General features: G+C 46.4%; 1 protein-coding gene across 4 annotated transcripts in view; it reads right to left on the bottom strand.

The window, feature by feature from the left end:
* Positions 1 to 8,082, bottom strand: part of CAMTA1 (calmodulin binding transcription activator 1) — a 690,484-nt gene extending 682,402 nt beyond the window's left edge. For 2 of the 4 annotated variants that reach the window (XM_081870727.1, XM_081870724.1), the window contains exon 1: positions 7,785 to 8,079. In XM_081870727.1, coding sequence (XP_081726853.1) covers positions 7,785 to 7,809 — 25 coding nt within the window. In that variant the 5' untranslated portion in view covers positions 7,810 to 8,079. Of the gene's footprint in view, positions 1 to 7,784 lie in introns of all 4 variants that reach the window. The other 2 variants (XM_081870725.1, XM_081870726.1) reach the window with 2 other exon arrangements.
* Between the last annotated feature and the right edge of the window lie 17,304 nt (positions 8,083 to 25,386).

The raw sequence follows: 25,386 nt of genomic DNA on the forward strand, positions 1-25,386 counted from the left end.
TTTCCACACAAACACACACACCCATACACTTGCAGTTATTTCAAAATGATATATTGGAATAAATCAATGGGTCACAGAAATTCTCCAGTTCTTTTCCCTACAGTGACCTTTTGGAACCAAGAAGCTTCCTTGCATCTTTGTCGGGGCCTGGAGCCAAAAGACAAAACCTGACTGGACTATCAACTACAGTATTTCCCAGTTTCCTAGGCATCAAAATGCAAAGCGAAAGTCACATTACATTAAAAAAAACCTGGGGGAAAGTTGCCAGTCCAAGTTTCCTTCCCTATTTACTAAACCTTTAATTTTGTAACATTTCTAAATATGCTCAAAAATTGATCTGTGTCCACTTCTAGATGAAGCCATCAGTTTAAAATTAGAGGTTACTTAATATTTCTACAAGTGACGAAAATCTGTGAATTTAACAGGGGGCACAATTTCATTTTTAAAGTGAACCCTATTCCAGAACAGCCATTTGTTGCTTAAACGCTGAAAGCCCTGCTCCCATTCCAGTCATGTATGAAAACCTCAGGGGCAGCTAAGGCTTCCAGCTGAACTAATAGCAAATTCCACAGTAGAGATCTTTCTGTTGATGATTTGCTGCCCCCAGCCTATGGTTGGTCAATAAAACCAGAACAGTTCTTCAACAGCAGCCGCCGCTGTCATGCAGTACATTTTACAAGCAAGAGAATCAAAGTAGATGGCCACAGGAAATGCCCTTCAAAGTCCAAACTCCAACATGAGCAAGACCTTTGGACAGAGAGGTTTTTTACACAAAAAACAACAACATGCTTTTCTTTAAAACCAGATCATAACATGTCTATGTTCTGCAAGAGACATCATCAGATGCCGTTCCAATCCCCAGCCCTCTGAAGGTTAAGTTTTATAACTGCCAGTCCTAAACTATAGGCACAGGCTACATTTTCCCTTAGCTTTAACACTCCACAAAGGTCTTCATTTTTCAAATTAAATGCTTGATTTTACCAAGAAGCAGCTCAGCAAGAAGCTATTTCAAATCTATACAATAGAGAATCCACTTAGCACAGCTATCTGCGTTCACCTGTTAACTAATCTGTTCATGGTCCCCCCCCCAACCCCATTCTATGCCTTGCTATAAATATTCACTTGAATACTTAACACTTCAAAATCCACACACACTTTTTTGACTCCAGAAATATGGCTGGCAGTTTGAGAAATGAGTTTTAAATGCTGAATTATCTGCCCTGGTGGAGACGACTATTTCTCCATGCTTGTGTTCTGGTAACATTATCACCCCCAGGAAGTACATCATCACGCCAAGTGAGCCACCAGGCCATACAGTACAGCACTCTGGACTGAAATACTAAGGGGTGAAAACAATTTAACAACCATAATTTCAAACCATTCTCACAACAGGGACAAGACTCTTGTACTACAAGAACATCCCTAAAACCCTCCACTGAGAATGACACCCTTCCCTTGTCATTTATTCCCCCCTGTTGTGGGTGGCAGAGAACAGTTAAGAGGCAGCCACCCTTCAATACAAATGGATAAACATGACTTCCTTCTTAGCACCAGCGCTTTCCACTTCATCCATGGTGCCTTAGGGAGTGCATCAATGGCTTACAAAATACAGTCAGATTCTCAGACCTGAGAATGGTCAGCCCACTTGATTTCACACGCAGTTAAGTCCAGAGATTATTAAACATTAAGTTTTATAAGTTAACCGGAACAGCATCTCCAATTATAAACCACTAGTGAAATACTTGTCTTTGTACAATCATTAAAGGAGAGAAATGGCTCCCTTTATACTTTTGACAGAGGTTAAGTATCATGTGATTAAGCAAAGCAAAAAAGAATTTTTGCCATTCCCCCCCCCCTCCAAGACGGAGAGAAAGGCCACCCACAGGCCAGCTCACTAAAATTACAATAAATATTTACTAAGTGGAAAACAAGTTAATGTCAGGATGTCTAGAACAATCTGAGCTACTGTAAAGGACAGTGTAACCCATTTTAAAATTATGTAATAATTTACAAAGTAAACACAAAGTAATGGAGGTAAAATGTTCTTTTTGGGTGGGGATCAAGCAGTTTGGAATATGGCAATCTCAGAGAGCTCACAGGAGTTTGATGATGAGCAAGAGTTTTCTGAATGTTAATTTAAATGCCAGCATTCACATCTACTATCGACAAGGACCAAGAATGTAGTTGAGGAAGGGCAATACATGAAGAGACATTTCTAAACACCAATGCGTGAATATCACATGACAACACTACTATCACATGGCATGGCAAGACTACATGACACCTTCCTGCTTAAACAGGGTGCAAGTCAAGGCTTACAGCAGACCTTCTGCAGCAGAGAAACAAGTGACCTTGCAGGTTAATCGTCTCAACACACTAACAGCTGTTGCAGTCCCCAAAGAACTAGACTTCCTGAACATTGTACAAGAATGAAGCTTTAAGCGCTATTCAAGCAACTTTATGGCTTATAACTACTAGCCCACATGAAATTCATTCACCTCAAGTAATGCCTGTACCAAAACAGGACATCAACAACCTTTTACGTGAGGAAAATGCTTATTCGCATCTTAGAAGGCAAAGCCAGCATCTTCCTCTCCATTTACTCACCCACGCAAGCTCGATTATCCCGAAACTTCCACGGCGCACAGCAAATGGACATGCAGAAGCCATGAATTTGGGAGCTCAAGTCAGTAATTTTGTGAATGGGGGGAAAGATGTGGGTCATTGTATAACTACAGTACATGTTTAGCTGAATATGTGCAGTTGCAAATGAGGTATTTTAAAGCACAAGAGTTATAAAACTGGTGGAAGATTTTGAATGGCATCCTTTGACCTACTATGTTAAAAAAAGGACTCTTCACCTTCTCTATTATTAAGGCAAACACATATTAACATCACATTCTATGCTGTTTCAGCATCATCTCCATAAGGAAAGAGAACATGTGCCATTTCACTCCCTCAGACCTCCAAAGTCCATTCCAGCATGTAGGGCCCCAAGTACCCAGCCACAACAGTTTGACTGGGTGCAAGTCCTCTGCGACATTTGATACCACTACCGACTGAAAACCCATTGACTACATCTAGAGATTTCAAGTTGCTTTCCAGCCCTGCTAGCACTGTACAAATAAAGGCGATGTTGCATGTTTCTGACAAAGTTATGCAAATGAATGAAAGCCTTGAACAAAAAGAAAACAATTCACATATGGTTTATTTTTTTTTTTTTGCTGTTTGGAATCTGCTTTTTAATCTCAAGAGTAAACATCCCCTACTTGTCATATCCGTATGGTTAAGGTTTGGGCACAGCTTCCCACCTCACCTCATGGCACCTTAGTACTTTTGAAGTTCTAAATGCAATATGCAAAACAACAACTTTGATTGCAACTGATGCCTTTGCAAGTGTACGCAGGTACGGCTACAGAAGCACAGAAAAGAACATTTAACCATCCACTATTACACAGCCTATATAAAGACAGGACATGTTTAACCCTTGAAAACCTTTACTTGCAAAAAAAAAAATTAAATATCTCACAGAGTTAGCATTCATATATACCAGCCCAATGTGTATATTTAAAATGTTCTTAAAGGGATCAGCCAATACACTACAAATTTCTTTGACAGTACATCACTACCCCCTTGTGGCTATGCAATAAAAGCCTCGTGTTCCGATTTTCAAAACCGTATTCTCTTCATGCAACTTCACCAAAAAGTTACAAGTCACAAGTCATATTTTTTTACCTATTAAGCTTTAATTAATTCCAAGACCAAGGTGACATTTCAATAAGACTTTTGTACATCACACAAAACACTTGGGCAGAATTCATTAACAAAATCAATTTGATTTTAATATAAAATTTATTGCTTTAAAATGCTGTAAACAACAAACAATTTGATCCCTCATTTTATCCCTAGCTAGAGTCCTTGATTACTACTGCCACCATTTCAATTACTACACCACTCCCATTGTGCAGTAATGTTTAAAGCATGGACATGCACCATACCAACTTTATTTTAGTTTAGCTAAAAGTTTTAGCTCTCGATCAAAAAAGAAGTTGAATGCTAATTTGTAATACATAAAATGAGCCACCTGAGATTGATTCGTAGCAACTCAGATACCATATTGCAATCACAGGTGGTGGTTTTTTTTCATTCTCATTTTTAGACTACTTTGAATATTAGGCCTTTGACACCAGTATCTCACCTGCACCAACATGCCCCAAAGCAAACTCTAAACCCACTGACTCAAAACAAGGGAAACTCCTCTGCTTACTGGACATTCCAAATATTCTGTGGGACCAAAATAATTCTAACCTACACCAAGAAAATGGCATGCACATGGATTATTGCCTAAATATTTTAACAGACAGGCACATAAGGACATATGCAAGGAAGATATGCATTGAGCAATTCCTTCTGATGGAGATATGTAGACACAAGTTATGCACATTTACATATTTGAAGCATTAGAACAGATTGATTGATTTGCACAAGAAAAAAGTACACACATCACACATGTGAACAGCCCTGGGATCTTCAGCTGAAGCCCAGTATACAAATGTAATAAACAACAACAGGATGGAAGGAAAGAAGGAAGGCAAAATACTGTACTACTGGAAAAGAATGTTTGATAACATCACACATTGGGTATGTTTATTGAGTGTGCATATTATTATGAATGGCAATTCCCACATCTCAAACTGCCTTACACTGAGCCACAGCCCACTGGTCCATCTAGCTCAATATGATCTACACCATTTCCAACTGACAAGGGCTCTCCAAGGTCTCCAGCAGACAGAGGTTTTCCCCAAACCTTCTTACTTAAGATTATTTAACCAGAGATGCCTGCTGCAAAGCATGTGCTTTACTAATGAGCTAGTACTACTCCGTAGTAGATGGTTACCAATCCCCATTTTGAAAAGTCACACCTAGAATGCCTAGCCCCTTTCCCTAAGAAACACGGGTACAGTTGGGTGCATGTGCCCCAGCTTTCACTTTGCATGGGCCACTGTGGTTGTCTGTCCTATAATGAACACACACTGGTAGGATCAGCCCTTCCCATAATGCAAGGCAAAAAAAAAAAAAAAAAGCTGTAGCTCAGTGATAGAGCACCTGCTTTGCATGTGAAAGGTCCCATGTTTAATCCCTAGCATCTCCAGGCATGGAGAGCCACTGCCAGTCAGTGTAGACAACAGTGAGCTCAATGGATCAAGTGTCTGATTCAACAGAAGGCAGCTTCCAATGTTCCTAAATGGATAGCACCAACACACCTGCCTACAGGTGAGGGAGGCATATTAAGATTGTTATGGCTCAGCATCAATTAAGCCATATTGCACCTGTGACTGAAGTATATACAGGAGAAACAAAATGGTGCCAAGAGGTGAAGGTGAATTGAAAGCAGTCAATCAACCCCATTAAATACATGTCCCCTCTCAGATGTCTTACAGCGTGATGCAGAAGAGGTAGTAAACCAAGGGTTGAATAGCCAGCCCATGCCCCACTAGGCCCACAACACAGAGAGGAAGCAACAAGGGGAAGCATCATAAGGAAACAAGCAGATGTGGGTCAATTACAAACCTAAGCATAAAGTTGGGTAAATGCCATCAAATTTATTTACTTCTCTATACGGAGAGGGGAAGACGAATGTCCAGCCACACAGGTGTGCCTGTGCTACCCAGAGATGGTCCGTGGAGCATACATAAGGGTGAAAATGCTATCATGCACACATTTAAATCACACATATTCATTATTCTATACAAACGGCTGCCTCTCTACTTGTGCATGCCAAATACCTACGTGCATGACACTACTGTAGCCTCCACTTGCACCTCCAAGCAGCAATACCATACCTTCTCCTTGAACAGCAGCAGAGGATAGACTATTTGGAGCAATATGGTAATGCCTCAGCTGCCATGAGATGCAAGGCCCTGTCCTCCACTCAATTTATTCAGTTTCCCACCCACCCCCACCAACAGAAAGGATGACCTGGCCTCCAGCTTACCTTTTAAGGCATGCCCTTGGCTGCCCAGAACATTGCCTCTTTCTCTGGTCCACAACATTGATGTTTTTTTCACGCACATATTAATCATGCACGTACCACAGCACTTTTCTCTGCCCATGCTAGCTACCAAGGATCAACAGGGTTATATTTTTTAATGTTCCAAGGCCTTGCCCTTGTCAGTGACAACAGCAAACCGGATCCCCACATAAAAAGGCTGGATGTATATATTTCCCCTGCCCCTTACTCCACCACATCTTACCACAGCCCAGCAAAAGAGCTGGCAAAATTATGCCTCTCTTTCCCTACATCTGGAGGAGTCAAACATCCCTTCCCTCCAATTGCACAAATAGCAACACCTGCTGTGACCTCACTATGGCTCAAACCTTACCCTGCCTTCAGTAAGCAGGCCTGTCCCACCAACACGTACAGCAGAGTGCCTGTGTCCTTGTATGCAATCAGGCACGGATCTTCCAAAATGATAAGTAAATGCCCACTTTCACCTGCATTTGCCATTGGCAGATTACTGTGTGGGTTAGCAATATCCCAACACGAAAAGGCACCAATCCCATGTCCTGTTTAAATATACGAAAGGAAGTGAGGGCAGTCGCAACCTTCCAGTGCCAGAGACTGGAGAGAAAAGTGCCAGTGCTCTTTCCCCAGTATGCAAAGAGTGACTTTCACAGACCTTTCCACTGACAAGGAGAACAGGTGGCTCTGTCGCTCCTTTGCCTGGCAAACCCTGGCAGGTGAACCATGTGTTCAAAGGCAGGGCTTGTCCGCTTGCAATCCTCACACAGAGAAAGATGCTGCTTATGCCTTTGGTGTTCACAGGGGTGTATGAGCATGTCACGGCTGCCAGACAGCCACTCTCTTAGCACACAGGACCTTAACCCACCCAACCCTCCTCACTTGGACGTCATCACAGTGCACTGACAGAACTGGCCAGCCAGCCCAAATCGCGGGACATGCCAACTCCAACACGCTCCACGGAGTAGGCAGACGTCACCTCTAGGGGTTTCTTTTTTTTCTTTTAGGTATTCGGCACCTAAAGGCAAATATTTTTGATTTCTGCCTAATAAGTGCTGCTTTCTACCCCACCCCCCAGCCTAACAAACAAGAGGCACAGACGTGTGTGTGTTTTGTGTTCCCACGCCGAACTCTTCTCTTTTTGCGCCCCTCCAGCATTCTCCTTGCAGCTCAAGGCGGACACCCACTCCATCACCATCACCCCAGGGACAAACCCCCCGTTCGCCTAGGGAAGACCCCCCGATTCTCTCTCTTCCCACCCCACCCCCCGCCTCACTTGTCGTGCAAGGCAATGAGAGGCGGCATCCTATTCCGGAGGGTCGCCAGGAGCAGAGGCGGGGGAGGGGTTTGCGCGCGCGCGCGCCCCCCTCTCTCCTCGCCCCCCCTCTCCCATTGGCCGGCCATTCCCCGCCCCCAGGCTGCCCCCTCCGCCCACCCCTCCCCTCAGCAGCGGCAGCAGCTCCTCGAAACTTTCGGGCCGGGAGATCGACCCGAGAAGCCGAGTCGAGACACCGCCTCGTTGGGCTGGTTTGGGAGAATTTCGGAGGAAGCGCGCGCGAGGCGGCGGGGCGGGAGAGGAATTCGAGGGAGGGGGCTGCCCTCCCCCTGCGCGCGCGCGCGCGTTCCCGCCTGCGCGCCCCCGCCGCGTGTCTCCTCAGCCCTCCCGGCCACCCTCCCGCCGTCCCCTCTGTCAGTCAGTGAAACCAGCCGGGTCTGTCCTGCCGGCTCTTCGGTTCCCTCCCTCCCATCCCTCACAGCTCACCTTCCGGCTTGTTTTCGGCGGCCATTTCCCCTCCGCGCGCCACATCCTCCTCCGCCGCCTCCTCCTCGCGACCGGGATCCAGGCAGGCGCGCGCGCCGCTGCCGTTGCCGCCACCGCCTGCTGCCCCCGCCCCTTCCTCCTGCCGACCTATTTCCGGTTCCGCTCCCTCTCTCTCAGGCCCCCCCACCTCTTTCCCCTGCCGTCGCCGCTGTTGTTACCCCCCTGCCGTCCACCTCCAGCCCCTGCCGCCGTTGTTGCCTGCCTGCCTGCGTCCCCTCGCCGCCGCCGCCGCCTCCGACACCGGGCCAGCCAACCGACCCCCCCCCCGACGCCGCCTCACAGGCAGTGCGACGCTCCCATTGGGCCTTTCGCGGACTGATGCCTGTCTCCGCCAACCCTCGCTGAGCAGAGGCGAGCCGGAAGGGAGGATGGGCCTGACTGGCACCGTCGCCGGCCTATGGGCGACTAAGTCGGCGAGTGGGCGAGAGAAGAGGAGGGAGGCGCATCAGAGGCGCTAGTGCGGCCATGATGAAAGGAGCGGGGAGAGGCAGAGGGACTCTCTAGAGTAGGGAGAGTAGCCAATCAGACTCTAGAAAGGTGCAGAGAGGGTTGATGGCAGGTGGTTCAGCCAATAGCCGTGCCAAATGAGGGCGTTAGGATGGATGCGGCGGGGAAAAATCGTGACGCAAATGCGAGGCAGCGAATAGGGCGAGGAAGCGCGACGCCGGAGGGAGGGAGGGAGCCGCGTCCCAAAGGGAGAGAAGGGAGCAGAGAGGGAGAATGAAGGCGGGGGCTGGAATCCGACGCGCGCTCCTATTGGTCAGCTGGCATTGACAGGCAGCCACGCCCCTGCTCGCCTTGTTAACCCTAAACAAAGGCTCTGATTGGCGGAGGCGCAAAAGGGGCACTGTGACCAATGGAGGGGGTGCGGAGCGATTCCGCAGTTCTGATTGACCAAGGGGTCCTCTCAGTGGTTTGCTTCAATGGTTGAAAGTGTCTAGATCTCTGTCCGATTGGAGGATCTCCCTTGGTCCCTGCCATCATTGGCTGTTCTGCTGGATTCTGGAGGGGCTTGTGTGTGCATGGGTCCTTATTTGCAACAAGCAAATAAAAAGATCGTTATTAATCCATTAATTAATTAATTAATTAATTATGCTTTGTGTTAATTGTATTATCTGTTTATTACTGTGCCTGTTTTTCTTATTACTGCGCTGATTAATTTCATTGTTGCAATTATAATTTTTTACTGATGCAATTATAATTTTTTATTGTTATAGCAACTATTCCATTTAAAAATGATAATGTTAGGACGGCTGTTAGTATTATCACCATTATAATTGTTGCAAAGATTAATTAAATTTAAAAGCATACATTTAGGACAGAAAGTGGTAGTGGTAATACTGTACAACCATTATTAATTTCAGGAGCCCGCTGCCAAGCACCTCCTGGCCCTGCAAGCTTTATACTGTACAGGAAACTTTCAAACTAAAGTTTTGGATTTTTTTAACCCAAGTACCTTTTTAGTGGCTCAAAACATATTTTAATAGATAAATCTGCCCTATTTATTAAAGTTGCAGCCCTAATATGTTTATATTTTATGCCACAGGAATGGGTGCATAGTTGCAACAGATGTTTTTCAGTTTTCTGTACTTCAAAAGCTGGGAAATCATATTCATTGTAACATCAATATTGCGTAGATAACTCCATAGCTGTAACTCTGCAATATGTGAATAAGTCCTTCTTTTTGTCTTTCCTCATTCAGCTTCATTGCATGAGCCCACAGGGTTCTATGGAAGAGTGAAAGAAACTTATCTCTATCCCAGGGTTCCCTGCCATTTTCTCCTGTGGTGCTTGTGAAAGGTCTCAGTGAATATCCCCTCCCAAATCCACAGTGCACCAGAGGCTTTTTTGTTTTTCCGGCTCAGTTTGACCTGGCTCAGTCTCTCCTACATTGAACATGCCTACATTTCATTGCATGCCAGGTGAAATCCAAGGCATGCCTCCACAGGTGCTTGAGAGGCTGTGACCAGCCTGAGGTCACCCAGGGAACCTCATGGCCAAATGGGGATATATATATGTATGTGTGTGTGTGTGTGTGTGTGTGTGTATATATATATACACCAGACCCAAACCCAGACCCTCTCCACAGATGAATTACAGACACCATCCAGTAGCCAATCCATGGTGGCACCTCCGGATGCTGCACCCCCCTGCAATCCCTACACAGATCTGGCTGACACAAGCCACAAAACCACAGCTCGCCCCTATACACGAAGCCAAGCCAGAGCACAACTAAGTACAGTACAGCCATCTTCTCAGGAAAACTCTTCACAAAGTTCAAGAGGTCAAGACACAAAGACTTTAACAACTAATCCACACCTAATGACCCACCTAAGTGGTACTCAGGATATCACTCAAGAAATCACTCAAGATATCTCTCAAGTAATTAAGGAACAAAAGAAGAAAAGGCACACTAGCCTGGGAACTTCCTCTCTGCCCAGAACATTGGAGGCTATACACCACACCCCCTCTACAGTATTTATAGGAACTCAAACACTGAGATCCTGCTCTGTTCCAGTAACAAGAAGCCGAAAGCACCAGCCTGAAGATGACGAGTGAGACCTCGTCGAAACGTCGCCTAGACACCCCAACTTTTACACGGGAAGACACCCGAGGACACCAAAACCTGCATTCCTGTACCCGTGAAAATCTACGAAAGCATATATATATATATATATATATATATACTGCTGAGCCCTGCTGTACCCCCTCGCTCGACATAAACTCTTGTTGTCTCTTGGTTTCCTCTTCTCTCACAGGCTGGTTTCCCCCTTCACAATAGTCTTAGCTGCATGGGGGAGGGAGGGAGAGGAAGAGCCTTATGTGTAAGAAAGGAAATATTATCCTTACGAGTTTGGAGGGGTCAGTATAGATGATACCATGGGTTCCTTCCAAACCTGCAGTCTTGAAGCTGCCAACACTAGAATGTATAAGAGGAAGCCTGCCAAACCAATTCCTTTGTCAAGGTAATTTAGGCTTTGGCTGGCAAGTTAAGTATGGCAATTGAATATAGCCAAAGAGGTTCCTCAGTTTCTATAGAGATAAATGGGTGTGTCTTTTTCACATCACCAGGTGGGATGCCACCTTATTCTAGAATGGAAAAAAAGAAAACCCAAGGGGCTGTGCATGGGAATATGTGAGAGAGAGCTGGGCTGATGCTGGAAGCAGGAGACACAGCCTTATCTTGCTCCGTGCTGGATCCAAAGCTGGGTTTGGTGCTTCTCTGGAAACCTAAAAGAAAAGCAAGTTCTGCTGTGGCATTAATGCTGTGAGCCCCTCAATCCTCTGCACGGGTTGTGCAAATAAATCCATACATTCTAAAAACACCACAGACTCCACTGACCTTCATTCCAAGGAAACCAAGCCCTGGGAAAAACCACTTGGAACCCCTGGAATCTCTCATTCCCCAGAAATTGGGGTGGCTCCTAACATTATAAAGCCCCAGTTTACTCTCCTCACCAGGAAAGTGACAATGAAAGTAGGGAACCTGGAGCGATACCATCTCCCTGCTGAAGAACCCTGTGTAATACCATAGCTTGCACCTTTACACACAAACAGAAATTTGCCTAATAACATCCCCATATACTTTATTTCATAAATTTAGGAATAGCTTGGCTAGGCACCAGCAGAATACTCTTCATTGCAAAGCTGATGTGATTTTAACAACTTGCTTTCATAACATATTCATATATTTAGAACCAGCCGTCAGACTCCGGATACTTGGAGTACCTCATTATTAATCTCTTCCTTTTGCTGCCCATCGAAGATTTATTCCTGCATTGTTTCTGGTGATCTCCTAGCCAGTTTCTAATCCATAACAGATCTTTACCTCTCACCCCATGACTACCTAGTTTTCTTAATAGCCTCTTGTGAGGAACTTTATCAAAGACTTTTGAAAAGTCTAATAAATTTTATCTGCCAGCAGCCCTTTATCCGCTGCGTTGTTGGCTCCCTCAAAGAATCTTATTAGGCTGGAGAGGCAAAGCTTTTCCCTTTGCAGAAGCCCTGCTGCTTTGCCCCTATCATACCATGCCATCTTTAATTATTTTTTGCAGCTAATTTACCTGGTTCTAAAGTCAGGCTTGCTGGTCTGCCATTCCCAAGATTACCCTCAGGCCTTTTTCAAACAGATCGGCAAAACCCTGGCTACACTCCAGGATGAGAACTGATTTTAATGATAGATTAACTTTCTACTTTTTCCCCCTTCAAGCCGCGCAGCTGTTTAATTCTTAAAATCTTGCTGAATTCTTGAATGCATACAATCTAGCGCAGGTGATTAATTGCAGTTTACTGTATTAATTTGTTCTACAGCCTCCTCTTTGACATCTTAGTTTCTAATAGGGCTAAAAAAAATTAAAAGAATAGGGAAGCTGGTCATGTCTCTTGTGAGGAAGCAAATTTTAATCTCTTTGCCATTCCTGCTTTGTCTGAATCTCTTTGCTGGGGAAGTTGAGAAGGCTGGGGAATCTATTTAATCATGAACCTTCTGTTTCAAAGCTTTCAAAGTTCATGGTGCTCAATGTCTCTTGTATTAAGGGGCATCTTTAACTGGGGTTCCCTGAGAGATCACTAATGATAGGCCAGCTGACAAAAGTTCAGCTGTTCTGCCATGATGGCTTTATGCCTCCAGTGCAGGACATGGAAGTTCCTGCTGAGTTCCTTACCCTCCAAGTGTCCCGATTTTCCAAGGACACCCTAATTTTACAGAAGCTGTAAAGTTTTTTATTTGCTCCCAGAAGGACCCGCTTTTCCTTAGGATGTCCCTGTTTCCACTGGAGAAATGTCGGAGGGTGTGTTGGGACATCCCTATTTTCATCGGAGAAATGTTGGAAGGTATGGAGTTCTGTGACCCCTGAGCCAAGGAGATAAATAACTATACAACCCTTAGAAGACACCTGAAGGCAGCCATGTATAGTTTTATTATGTGTTGGAAACCACCCAGAGTATTATTATTATTATTATCATCATCGACGTCCCTATTTTCTTTGGAGAAATGTTGGAGGATATGGAGTTCTTCTGGGGCACATTCTGTTCAGAGAGGGTTGTGATGAAGTCAACACCTCACCTGAAGAGGTTGCGTGTGCCTAGATGAACAACAATTCCCAGAATCCCGAGCATGTACATGTGCCACATCTTGCCATGGTCCTTCTCCTCTGCCTAAGGCTGAGCCATCCAGTTGGGGGCATGTGGGACTTCAGAAGAATGTAAGAAGAGACCTGTTGGACCAAAGACCCATTTGATCCCACCCTCCTTTTCTCATGTGGCCAATCAGATGCTTCTTCTGGGAAGAACACAAGCAGGAGCTGAGCCCAAGAGCCCTCTCCCCTCCTGCAGTTTCCAGCAACTGGCATTCAGGACCATTACAGCCTCTGACCATGGAGACGCAGCATAGATATCATGGCTAGCAGCCATCAACAGCCCTCTCCTCCATGAATTTGTCCAATCCTCTTTAAAAGCCATACAAGTTGGTGGCCATCACTGCCACCTGTGGGAGCGTGCTGTGTTGGAGGATTGGGTATGCGCCATCATCTACCCCTCCTCTTTTGGGTATTCCGTTAAAGGAATCCGATGGTCGTGGATCCTGTCCAATGCCCTGCTGGTGGCTAGGGCCATGGCACGACCTCTGGTGACGTCATGGGGGAGCTTCCAGTTGTATTTGCATCAACAAGTTCCTCCCATTGGTTGTTAACCCTGATATGACTCCCGGCTGTCCAGGGTGGAGTCTTGTATTGCTGTTTCATCCAGTGCCAAAGCCAATACTACTCACATGCTGTAACCAATAAAAGCTGTGGCCTAATTTTGCCCATTAACCTAAAATAATGTGTCTGTGTGTCTTATTATAATCCTATGCGGGTGGAGGGTCCTTGACTCAAAACCATGCTTTCACTATGTGCTGTGTGAAGAATGGCTTTCTTTTATCTATCCTATTTTAAATAAAATAAAAAAACTCAACATACCAGCGTTCCCTAGTAAGGAGCCACGTTTTACAGAGCTTGTTCCAGAGTAGAAAACAGTCAGTGCATTTTTATTTTATTTTTTAGGGCAGCGATTAAAACTGCCTTCGCTTCAAGAGCTGAAGAATCAGCGCCAATCCAGCATTCCCATCGCAGATGTCAAGGAATCTGTGCTTCGATGAGTCCCCCCGGTAACGAAGCAAATTGCTCTGTCCTTTTCTGGAGATGCAGAGTGCCTTGGCACTGCTGGGCCATCTCCCACTTCTCCTCCTTCTCCTTGCCTGGCTGCTTTTTGCTCCCCAGCGCCGTCAAAGGCACTTGCTGCCTCCTCAAGTGGCGCCTTTGGAACTGGACCACATCAAATGCCTTCACAATGCAAATGAAGATGGAAACGCTTGTTTCCTTTGATGTGTGTGACTAAACGCTCAAAAGGGATCGCTTCCCTTCCGCGCCTCTGGAGAACGAGCTTCCCTTTCTCAACGACCTGTTGGTTTTCATGGCTTTTATTATTATTATTTGTGCTGATGACTGGAGCAAATTTGGGGAGGGGTGCAGAGGGAGGGAAGACAGACAGTCGGAGATGGAAATCGTCCAGCTTGTTTGTCAGGAGATCAAACGAGAATTCGCTTCCCCTGTTTGAAGTGACAGTCAGAAGTGCGCCCAGAGACGGCGGTGGACTCAGTCTGGAAAATCTGCTCACAAAGCAATTGGGAGCTCAGTGAGTTGAACTCAGGAGGAGGTGGTGGTAGGAAAAATGAGACCATATAAATTTCCTTTGCAAAAATAAATACCTTGCCAGTAGAGAACTAACATTAAAAACCTGCCCTTTGCCTTCTATATTCGCTTTCTTTTTTGCAGGGAATCGCCCACAGTTTGTTTTTATTTATTTTATCGCTTTTATATCCCACCTTTTTCTCCATGGGGCTCTACATGGCATATATGGTTCTCCCCCCCCCCTCGATTAATCATCACAATAACCCTGTGGGGTAGGTCAAGCTGAGAGACACTGGCCCAAGGACACCCAGTGTGCTTCATGGCTGCTTGAGGACTTGAACCCTGGCACTTCCCATGTCCTAGCTAAGCTCATTGCCCCTTTTGCTGCTGAGGTCTGGTGAAAGAGGGTCTAGAGTGGGGGGGGTGACCAATTTGGGGGCAGGCATCAGATTTCCTAACTCTGCAGACTCTCTAAATGGGCTGCATTGGGGGATCTGCCCCACCATGTGCTGAGGCCAGTCCTGAGTTTCTTCAAGGGCAGGAGAGAAGGTCTTGTTTCATTCTGGTTCCATGCATGGACTGGTTTGGACCAGGATCTAGAATTTGCCTGCATGTATGCAATGGCTCCACTTTGTTGTGAGCTTATGTAGGCAACCGGTTAAATACCTGCCTGCTTCCTGGTGCCCAAAAAGGAAGGACTCTGCTGTTTCATCAAAGGAGTAATGAAGAGAGAGGGGGGGTGTTTGTGTTAGTTTCCTTGTTCAGTTTCTTTTCTTGGAAAGGTTAAAATGTTTAAAGATACCCTCCCCCCCGCCGGCCGCCCCCTGTTCCTCATTGTCATTCCGTGGCAGCTGTAGGATAAGCTTGGTTAATTGGGTTAATGTGATGATATGGCAGAAACGAGAAGGGAAGAGTGGGTGCTTCTCAGAGACTTGCTATGGAGGTTTAGTAAACGGAACATCCACGAGGAAAACAAAACAAAAAGGATTCCATTTAGATGGTGCAATGACAAAGTTGGGAGTCTCCACTCACACTTTCTGGCTTATCCATCTGTTGCGGTTTGCACAACAAATCCCTCTCCCAAGGCAGGCATGTCAGACTTGTGGGGGGATGTGGGTGCCATCTCAAAGGAGCTGCAGTAGGGGGGTGGGGGACAGTTCAAATGTTACTTTTTTAAAAAGTGCATTTCCCTCTCACTGCTCAAAAGCAAGATTTTTAGTGCCAAGGTCAAACGCTTTCAGCTGCTCCTCACATTCCATTCTTAGTCCAATGTAAATGCAGGCTTGCTGCTCATTTTCAGCCCAGCCCAGAGAACTTGCTTCCCTTTGAGGTGATAGTTTTGTGGGAAGGATGCCTGTCGAGTCGTGTTGGTGGGTGGCGGGGAGGCAGGAGATATGGCCATTCAGGCAACAGCAGATAAGCAGCGGTTTGCATTGAGCTTAAAAACAAGTGCTGATATGTCCATATGAAAGGCCACCCTGGAATTGCCTATCACTCAAAGCGGAGTGGAAAGCAGCAGGTGCTTTTATATATCACAGGGTGCTGGGAATGAGCCTTTGTCGCCTCTCAAGGTCCCCGAGTCTGCACTGTGTTCTTAATCTTTCATAGGAGACATCTCCAGACCCTCCAAACGTCCCTATTTTCCAGGGACAGTCCCGGATTTACAGAAGCCGTCCTGGTTTCTGATTTGATCCTGGAACATCTCGCTATTCCTTAAGATGTCCCTGTTTCTATCAGAGAAATGTTGGAAGATATAGAGTTATGCGACACCCCCCCCCCCGAGCCGAGGACATAAGTACCAATGCAACCTGTAGATGACATCTGAGGGCATCCCTGTATAGGGAAGGTTTTTAAAGGTTTAATGTTTTATTATGTTTTTAGATATGTTGGAAGCCACCCAGAGTGGCTGGGTCAACCCAATCAGATGGGCGGGGTATAGCAATAATAATAGAATAGGATGCCCCTATTTTCATCAGAGAAATGTTGAAGGGTTTGCATCTCTATCTTCAAAAAAAAAGTGCAGAAAGGAATGGCAAATAGAGAGAGACCCCTTGGTATCAGCCCAAGCCCCACACTCCTTTGCAACTGCTTCTCTGCCTCCCAGTAATGAATTAAAGGTTTTGAATGGGGGAGTCTGCACCACTGTGGTATCAGCCCAGGCACAAACAGGAGAAGCCTGCTTGTTTGCTCTCTGCCTGCTCTTCAGCGCCACAGCCAAAAGTGGCCAGAGGGGAGTACTGCAGGCTGCCCATAGGATTCTGCTTTGTACTACAGATCTGCTGATTCCTCCAGGCTCATGGCTCAGGTGTGGGCCGAGCTCCTCCCCTCTCCACCTGCTGGGCTGCCCACCTGCTTCTCCTCTTGTGTTTCCTCCAGGGCCAGGCATTCATCCTCCCAGCACCCACATCTCCCAGAGCTGGGGCAGCCAGGTGTGTGGCCTTGGGACTGGGAAGAGATGCTCTCATATATCCAGAGACCCAAAGTTCATATGTAACAAACAGTTAAGGACAGCAGGAGAACATTTCCCTGTTGTCAACAATAAAGCCGGCTGCTGATCTGAGGTTGCTGAGACAAGCGCATCAATTATTTACTGAATAAAGATGGTTAAATATTAAATATCGCAGCCTGGGACAGAGCAAGGGTAGAAAACCTTGTTGGAGCGGCAGATGTGGGGATTGTTTACAAAGATATGGAGGGGCAGGTGGATTGGTCAACTATTAGCTGCAGAGAGGAAGAGGCAATACCTGGCAAGAATCTCCTTCTCTATGATCTTTCTTTGTATGTGGCAGGTACTTTCTGACACAGCTGACATTTCAGTAAACACAGCACCTTGGATTTCTCCTCCTCACTCTCTCTGCTCCTTGCCAGCATGTAACCTTCCCCACCAGCCTTCCAACCAATAGTTCTTGACCATTCTCTGGAGGCTAGACTTTTGCAACCTGGTGCCCTCTAGATCATTTGACAGCGGTTTTGGCCAGGGGCCAGTGGGGCTTTTAGTCCAAAATATCTGGAGGGCACCCGACTGGAGAAGGTTGATGTAGCCTGTGAGTCATCCAAGGAAAACCTGTGTTATTTCCTAGGCAGCTGGCTAAAAAGGCACAGAAAGAAGAAGCAACTGAGAACAGGTCAAGAACATCCCACTCATCCTGGTAAAGGTAAAGGTAAATGACCCCTGGACAGTTAAGTCCAGTCAAAGGAGACTATGGGGTTGCGGCGCTCATCTCACTTTCAGGCCGAGGGAGCTGGCATTTGTCCACAGACAGCTTTCCGGATCATGTGGCCAGCATGACTAAACTGCTTCTGGCGCAATGAAAACACCGTGACGGAAGCCAGAGCGCACAGAAATGCCATTTACCTTCCTGCCGCAGCAGTACCTACTTATCTACTTGCACTGGCGTGCTTTCGAACTGCTAGGTTGGCAGGAGCTGGAACAAAGCAATGGGAGCTCACTCCGTCGCGGGGATTTGAACCGCCTATCTTCCGATCGGCAAGCCCAAGAGGCTCAGTAGCTTAGACCACAATGCCAGAGTTCTGGAGTTCCTGGATCATAGAATCATAGAATTGGTAAAGGTAAAGGACCTCTGGACAGTTAGGTCCAGTCAAATTCTACTATGGGGTGCAGGGCTCATCTCCACCAGGGGAGCCAGAACTTGTCTGCAGAAATCTTTCCAGGTCATGCGGTCAGTATGACTAAGCCACTTCTGGTGCACGGAGCACCATGACAACTGCCAGAGCCCATGAAAATACCATTTACCTTCCCGCCGCAGTGGTACATATTTATCTACTCACGCTGGTATGCTTTCAAACTGCTAAATTGGCAGGAGCTGGGACAAAGCAATGGGAGCTCACCCCATCGTGCGGATTCGAACTGCCGACCTTACAATGGGCAAGCCCAAGAAGCTTGGTGGTTTAGAACACAGCGCCACCTGCATTCCTTGGTATAGAATTGTAGAGTTGGAAGGGACCCCAAGGGCCATCCAGTCCGAGCCCCTGCAATGCTAAACTAAAGCAGAGAAGATCTGCAAGCTCCCTGATTGAGTTTTTATTGGGGAATTTTGCATCAAGGTTATAGGAGCTTGGTTTCTGGTTTCCTCCCTTACAGGGGTGTGTTGTCACTATGAAAAGCTGGTTGAAAACATGTCTTTTTATTCCATTGGGTGTTTTGTTTGATTGGCATAAGAACACAAGAAAAGCCCTGCTGGATCAGGCCAATGGCTCATCTAGTCCAGCATCCTGTTCTCACAGTGGCCAACCTGATGCCCCCATGGGAAGCCCACAAGCAGGACCAAAGTTCAAGAGCAATACTTGCTCTCCCCTCCTGTGGTTTCCAGCAATTCGCATTCAGAAGCATGGCGCCATCAACTGTGGAGGCAGAGCATAGCTGCCATGGCCATTGACAGCCCTCTCCTCCATGAATTTGTCTCATCCTCTTTTAAAGTCATCTAGGTTGGTGGCCATCACTGCTTCCTGTTGGAGTTCCATAATTGATTATTTGACTGTGAGCCCCTTCGAGGGCTTCAACCAAGCAGCAGAGTAAGAATCGAAGAAATGGATGGAGTGTTGCTGTTCCTTTGCAAGCTGACCAGCCCCGACAGGCCACCCTGCTGGGATAAGTTGAACCACGAATTGGAATGTTCTTGTGCAGCTGAAGGGGCTGGGGGAAACAGTTGGAATTTTGCAGAAGGAGGGTGGAAGAATGAGGAAACTCCGAGAAAAGAACAGTGGCAAGAGAAACTGATGAACTATGCAGAATTGGCGAAATTGACAAGCAGACTACGAGACAAGGACAACTGTGACTTTAAAGAAGAATGGGAACCTTTTACAAATTACATTAAAAGACAACAAAATGAACTGGACTCCTTGGCAGGTTTTGAATAAATATACACAAATTTATTGAGGGTTAAGACAGATAATATAAGGATGTATACAATTTTATAATATGCAGAAGTTAACACTGGTTCAGAAATCAGAGAGAAGAGCTGAGGAAAGTCATAGGGGGGAGGGAGGGTTTGTTGGGGAGGTGGAAGGGAAAATAAAAATGGGGGGGATAATGAAGATGATTTGTTTTGATAATTTGTTATGTTGAAATGGTTAATTTTATTTTTTTAAAAGAATTCTGCAGAAGGAGGGGAGCTCCTTTTAAGAACAACAGGACTTCACCCTAGTGACTGATTGAGAGTTACAGCCTTGGCAAAGGAAGTTTCTCAGTTACCAAACTAGCACCAGAGTTGAGTCTCCATCAAGAGCGGAAGCTGTGCTGACTTCCTAGTCAAGAGAAGCAAAAAAAACCTTCTGCCTTCTGAAATTCTAGCCCATGTGCCAATGTTGATGTGAGAGTCAGTTACTAGCCCAGCCAGCTTCTGTATGGAAGGGGGCAAAGTGTCCTGAGTCGGCCCTCTGGGAAAGCAGCCAGCCTCAAGTTGAGACACCAGGCATCTCTTGAACTAGGTGTGCATGATCTCAATGTAATGCCTGGAGAATTGGGGGGGAGGGGTCCCTCCAAGAACCCCAAAGTTCAGCCACCCACCACTACCCCCAACCACTACACAACTGGCACCTAATTAGTTTCCTTTTTATTGTACACAAATTATTTGTACACAATTGTTGTTGTATTATTATTAATAATAACAATTATTATTACTTGTACACAACTTTTTTAATTTTCCTGTGCACAAATCTGCAACGTAGACAGCATATGCAGAAAGAATGCATTCCTTTTACTGTGCGGCTGTTTGAATCTGTCTGTCTGTCTATCTATCTATCTATCTATCTATCTATCTATCTATCTATCTATCTAGTCTTTGGCACTGCAAAAAAAGAATAACTCAAAAGAACCACACCAGGTGCCATAGCAGAAAGATGGTCTATAAATGCAGCAAATAAGCAAACGGAGAAAATATGAAATGGAACCCAGAGCGGGGGGTGAGGAAACGTTTAAAAGGAGCCCCACATTTTTAGCAGAAATGTGAGCAGGTTCCTTTCCCAAAGTCCCTCCGTCGTTCCATGCAAAGGGTCACAGTCCAAGTACTTGGTGCAATTCATCTGCTTTGATAGGAGAAACGAGAGTGATGGGCGGGCAGGAGGGGCGATTTCTTCCCCAGGTTGCTAAAAGACCTTGAAAATACAGACTGTTTAGTGGAGGGGCCTTGTTTATGCATCAGCCGTGCCAAGAGACCGAGGCTCTGCGATGGTTAGCTCTGCGGCTCTCGGCACTCTCCTGCATCCTCTTATTTAAGATATATGTCAGCCCATTAGGAGAGGCTGGAAGATGCGATGGGCTCTGATGACAGGTAATACTCCGGCACCCATTTTTACAGCTTCCGCTTGCCCACATTACATGGGGGACCATTACTCAACTGCCCCAGAGCCTGGCAGGAAGAAACAGTAATGCAGAAAACGAAGCTGGGCCAAGCTGAGGAAACCAGCAGGCAGCTGGCGGAGCAGGACACGGAATCATGTTATGGAACTGGAAGAGACATCTGGAGATCATCATGACCAACCCCTGCTCAAAGTAGAGTCCGCAATGCAGCATACAATAAAAGCATCAAGAAAGCGGATATAAAAAGCTTTCCCCTCCCCTCTTTTGCTGCACTACAACTCATGTGCATCCAATGGTCTTGGATTTGGGAGATTCAGGACAGATCATAGAAGGGTACAGTTGGAAGGGACCCCCAAGGCTCATCTAGTCCAACCCCCTGCAATGCAGGAATCTCAGCTAAAGCATCCGTGACAGATGGACATCCAACCTCCTCTTAGAAACCTCCAAGGAAAGGAAGTCCACAACCACCCGAGAGAGACTGTTCCACTGTTGAACAGCTCTTACTGTCAGAAAGTTTTTCCGGAATCTCCTTTCTTGTAACTTGAAGACATTGATTCAAGTCCTACCCTCCAGACAGGTGAAAACAACCTTGTACCCTCTTCCATGTGATAGCCCTTAAGATATCGGAAGATGCCTATCATATCTCCTCTCAGTCTCCTCTTTTCCAGGCTAAACATACCCATCTCCTTCAAGCGCTCCTCATCAGGCTTAGTTTCCAGACCCTTGATCATCTTGGCTGCCCTCCTCTGCACACGATCCAGCTTGTCAACATCCTTCTTAAATTGTGGTGCCCAGAATCAGACACAGTATTCCAGGCGTGGTCTGAGCAAGGCAGAATAGAGTGGCAAACAAAAGAAAGTCCTTCATGAAGCGCATAAACTATGGAATTTAACTCTGCAGTGAGTTGATGACCACCAACTCGGATGGCTTTAAAATAGAATTGGACAGATTCACAGAGGAGGAGAAGGCTATCAACAGCTACTAGCCATGATGCCTGTGGGATGCCTCCAGAGTCAGAGGCAATAAATACAGTGGTACCTCGGGTTAAGAACTTAATTCGTTCTGGAGGTCCGTTCTTATCCTGAAACTGTTCTTAACCTGAGGTACCACTTTAGCTAATGGGGCCTCCCACTGCCGCCACACGATTTCTGTTCCCATCCTGAAGCAAAGTTCTTAACCTGAGGTACTATTTCTGGGTTAGTGGAGTCTGTAACCTGAAGCATCTGTAACCCGAGGTACTACTGTACTTCTGAATACCTGTTGCTGGAAATCACTGGGGGGGAGAGTACTGTTGTGCTCGGATCCTGCTTACAGGCTTCCCACAGGCATCTGGTTGGCCACTGTGAGAACAGGATGCTGGACTAGAAGAGCCATTGGCCTGATCCTGCAGACTCTTCTTATGTTCTTAGGCTTTGACTCAATACTCCTAGTGAGGGAGAGCAGCTGGTAGAATGTCCCACTGCTGGTTAGTTCTTGCCTTATTACTGATAAGATTCTGTTGCTTAGCTGAAATCTGCTTCCCTGCAGTTCTCAAACATCCATTCTAGTCCTCCTGCCCTCTGGAGCAAAGAGAATATCATCTCCATCTCCCGTGTAACAGATATTTGAAGGCTGCTATCATGTCTCCCCTTAATTGTCTCTTCTCCAAACGCTTTCAACCATTTCTCGTATTCTAATTTGGTTCCTAGACCCCAGTCCATCCTTGTCACCCTTCCCTGGATGCAGTCCAATTTGTCAGTGTCCTTCTTCAAACGTGGCACGCAGAACTGGACACAGGACTCTAAGGGCACTCTGCTGAAGAGAGCAGTCACTTCTTGTGTTCTCTGTTCCTGCTCAAGCAGCCTAAGATCCTACTCACAGGTACTACTGAACCCCATCCAATGTTCATCATGCCTTTGTTTGTTTGTTTTATATATTTTAAGGGACACGGGTGGCACTGTGGGTTAAACCACAGAGCCTAGGGCTTGCCGATCAGAAAGTTGGTGGTTTGAATCCCCATGACGGGGTGAGCTCCTGTTGCTTGGTCCCTGCTCCTGCCAACCTAGCAGTTCAAAAGCACGTCAAAGTGCAAGTAGATAAATAGGTACCGCTCCTGCGGGAAGGTAAACGGCGTTTCCGTGCGCTGCTCTGGTTCGCCAGAAGCGGCTTAGTCATGCTGGCCACATGACCCGGAAGCTGTACGCTGGATCCCTCAGCCAATAAAGCGAGATGAGCGCCGCAACCCCAGAGTCGGCCACTGCTGGACCTAATGGTCAGGGGTCCCTTTACCTTTATATATATTTTAAAAACTTTACATTTATTTGGGGCTTTTTTCAACCGGAGCTCACCAGAGTTCAGCTCCGAGCACCTCTCAGGTGGGTGCCATTGCCATTGTAAGAGAGCGAGGGAGAAGTTCGTGGTGAGCTCCAGCACCTCTTTTTCTAGGAAAAATATTGCACTGCATTTATCTCTGCTGAATTTCATCTTGTAGGTTTCGGCCCAGCTCTCCAGCCTGTCAAGATAATCTTGAATCCTGAGTCTGTCTAGTGTGGCGTTCATCAGCCCCAGTTTCACATCACCTGCAAATTGGATAAGCACCCCACATTTATAAAATGTTGAACAGCGCAGGGCTTATGATGGATCCCTATGGCCCTCCCTTCAAGACCTCCATCAAGGCTGATGCAGAGCCATTCATGATCATTTGCTGGAAACAGCCCACTGCGGACCCACCAAGCAGTTGCTCCGTTCAGCCCACGTTTTGTCTTCTTGTCAACGACATAATAGGGCAGCTCGCAAAATGCTTCACTGAAATCAAGATGCACGATGTCTGCAGCGTTCCCATGATCCATCAGACGAGCAAGTCTGTCAAAAAAAACAAGAACCGCAGGACACGAATTGTCTGGCATAACCTACTTTTGATATGTCCAGGCTGGCTACTCCTAGTAAGCATTCTTCTCTAAAGGCCCACAGACCGACCACTTAATAATCTGCTCAATAATTTTGCCCAGTATCAATGTCAAGTTGCCTGGTTTAAAGTTTCCCAGATCTACCTCCCCTGCCTCCTTTTGAAGACAAGGGCAGCATTTGCCCACCTCTGGTCTTTCAGCATCTCACCCTTTCCTGCAGACAGCAGCTCTGAAGCAATGTCTGAAAGCCAGAGACCTATCATGGCCTGCAAGTCTCTAATATAAATTGTTCTATTTTTCCCAAGAAAAACACAATTTCCCTGATGCAAGAGACTAAGGCCAGGTAGGTTAAGGTAAAGGGACCCCTGACGATTAGGTCTAGTCGTGACTGACTCTGGGGTTGCGGCGCTCATCTCGCTTTATTGGCCAAGGGAGCCGGCGTACAGCATGACGGCCAGCATGACTAAGCCGTGGCCAGCACGACTAAGCCGCTTCTGGCAAACCAGAGCAGCGCACGGAAACGCTGTTTACCTTTCCGCCGGAGCGGTACCTATTTATCTACTTGCACTTTGATGTGCTTTCGAACAGCTAGGTTGGCAGGAGCTGGGACCGAGCAACAGGAGCTCACCCCGTCACGGGGATTCGAACCACCAACCTTCTGATCGGCAAGTCCTAGGCTCTGTGGTTTAACCCACAGCGCCACCCACGTCCCTGGCCTGGAAGTCTCTAATATCAATGGTTCTATTTTTCCCAGGAAAAACACTTCCCTGATGCAAGAGACTAAGGCCAGGTAGGAGCTGAGTATTTCTGCCTTTCTTCTCCTCTTGCACGTCATCCACCCTCCCTGCCTAGTTCGCATTAGTTTATGGGGGCTGATAATTTTATGGAGTTACCTCATTTGTAGATACAATCATATCTCTTGTTACATTCGGTTCCGGTTATGTCTTTTCAGGTTGTGTCCTGCGGAGACCCGGAAGTACCGGAAAGGGTTACTTCTCTGTTTCGCCGCTCACGCATGCACAGATACACAAAATGACGTTACGTGCATGCGCAGAAGTGGTGAATCACAACCCGCGCGTGCGCAGACGCGGGTTGCGTTCTTTTCAGTTTGCGAACGGGGCTCCGAAACAGATCCCATTCTCAGCCAGAGGTACCACTGTAGTGTTATGTATTCATACTGGCGGCAGTTCTCACTCTGGACCACCAGTATGCAAATGAAGGATTGAGAGTTGCTTTCACTGATTGGGTAGTTAGTTGGAATTCGTTACTGTTACAAGTTATTGAGCATTATATAAGGCAGCCAGCTTCACTGTTGTTCAGAGAGACTTCCCACTATACCACAGATAGGGCTCTTTTTTCAGCCAGAACTTGCTGGAACTCAGTTCTGGCACCTCTCAGGTGGGCACCATTTACACACGAAGGGAACAAGGGAGGTGTTTGTGGTGTGTTCTGGCACCTCTTTTTCCAGAAAAATAGCACTGCTTGTAGATATTGCAAATGTTAAAACATTGTACGTGCAAAAAATTGGCAAGGGGAGTCCCGACAAAAGAGGAATGGCTACAGAAATGAATGGACTATGCAGAAATGGCGAAGCTTAGTGGAAGAATAAGAAATCAAGACAACAAATGTTTCATTAAGGAATGGGAATCGTGTATTGAATATTTACAAAT

This window comes from Podarcis erhardii, assembly GCF_964252035.2.
Source record: "Podarcis erhardii genome assembly, chromosome: 7".
In the NCBI taxonomy this organism is placed as follows: Eukaryota; Metazoa; Chordata; class Lepidosauria; order Squamata; family Lacertidae; genus Podarcis; species Podarcis erhardii.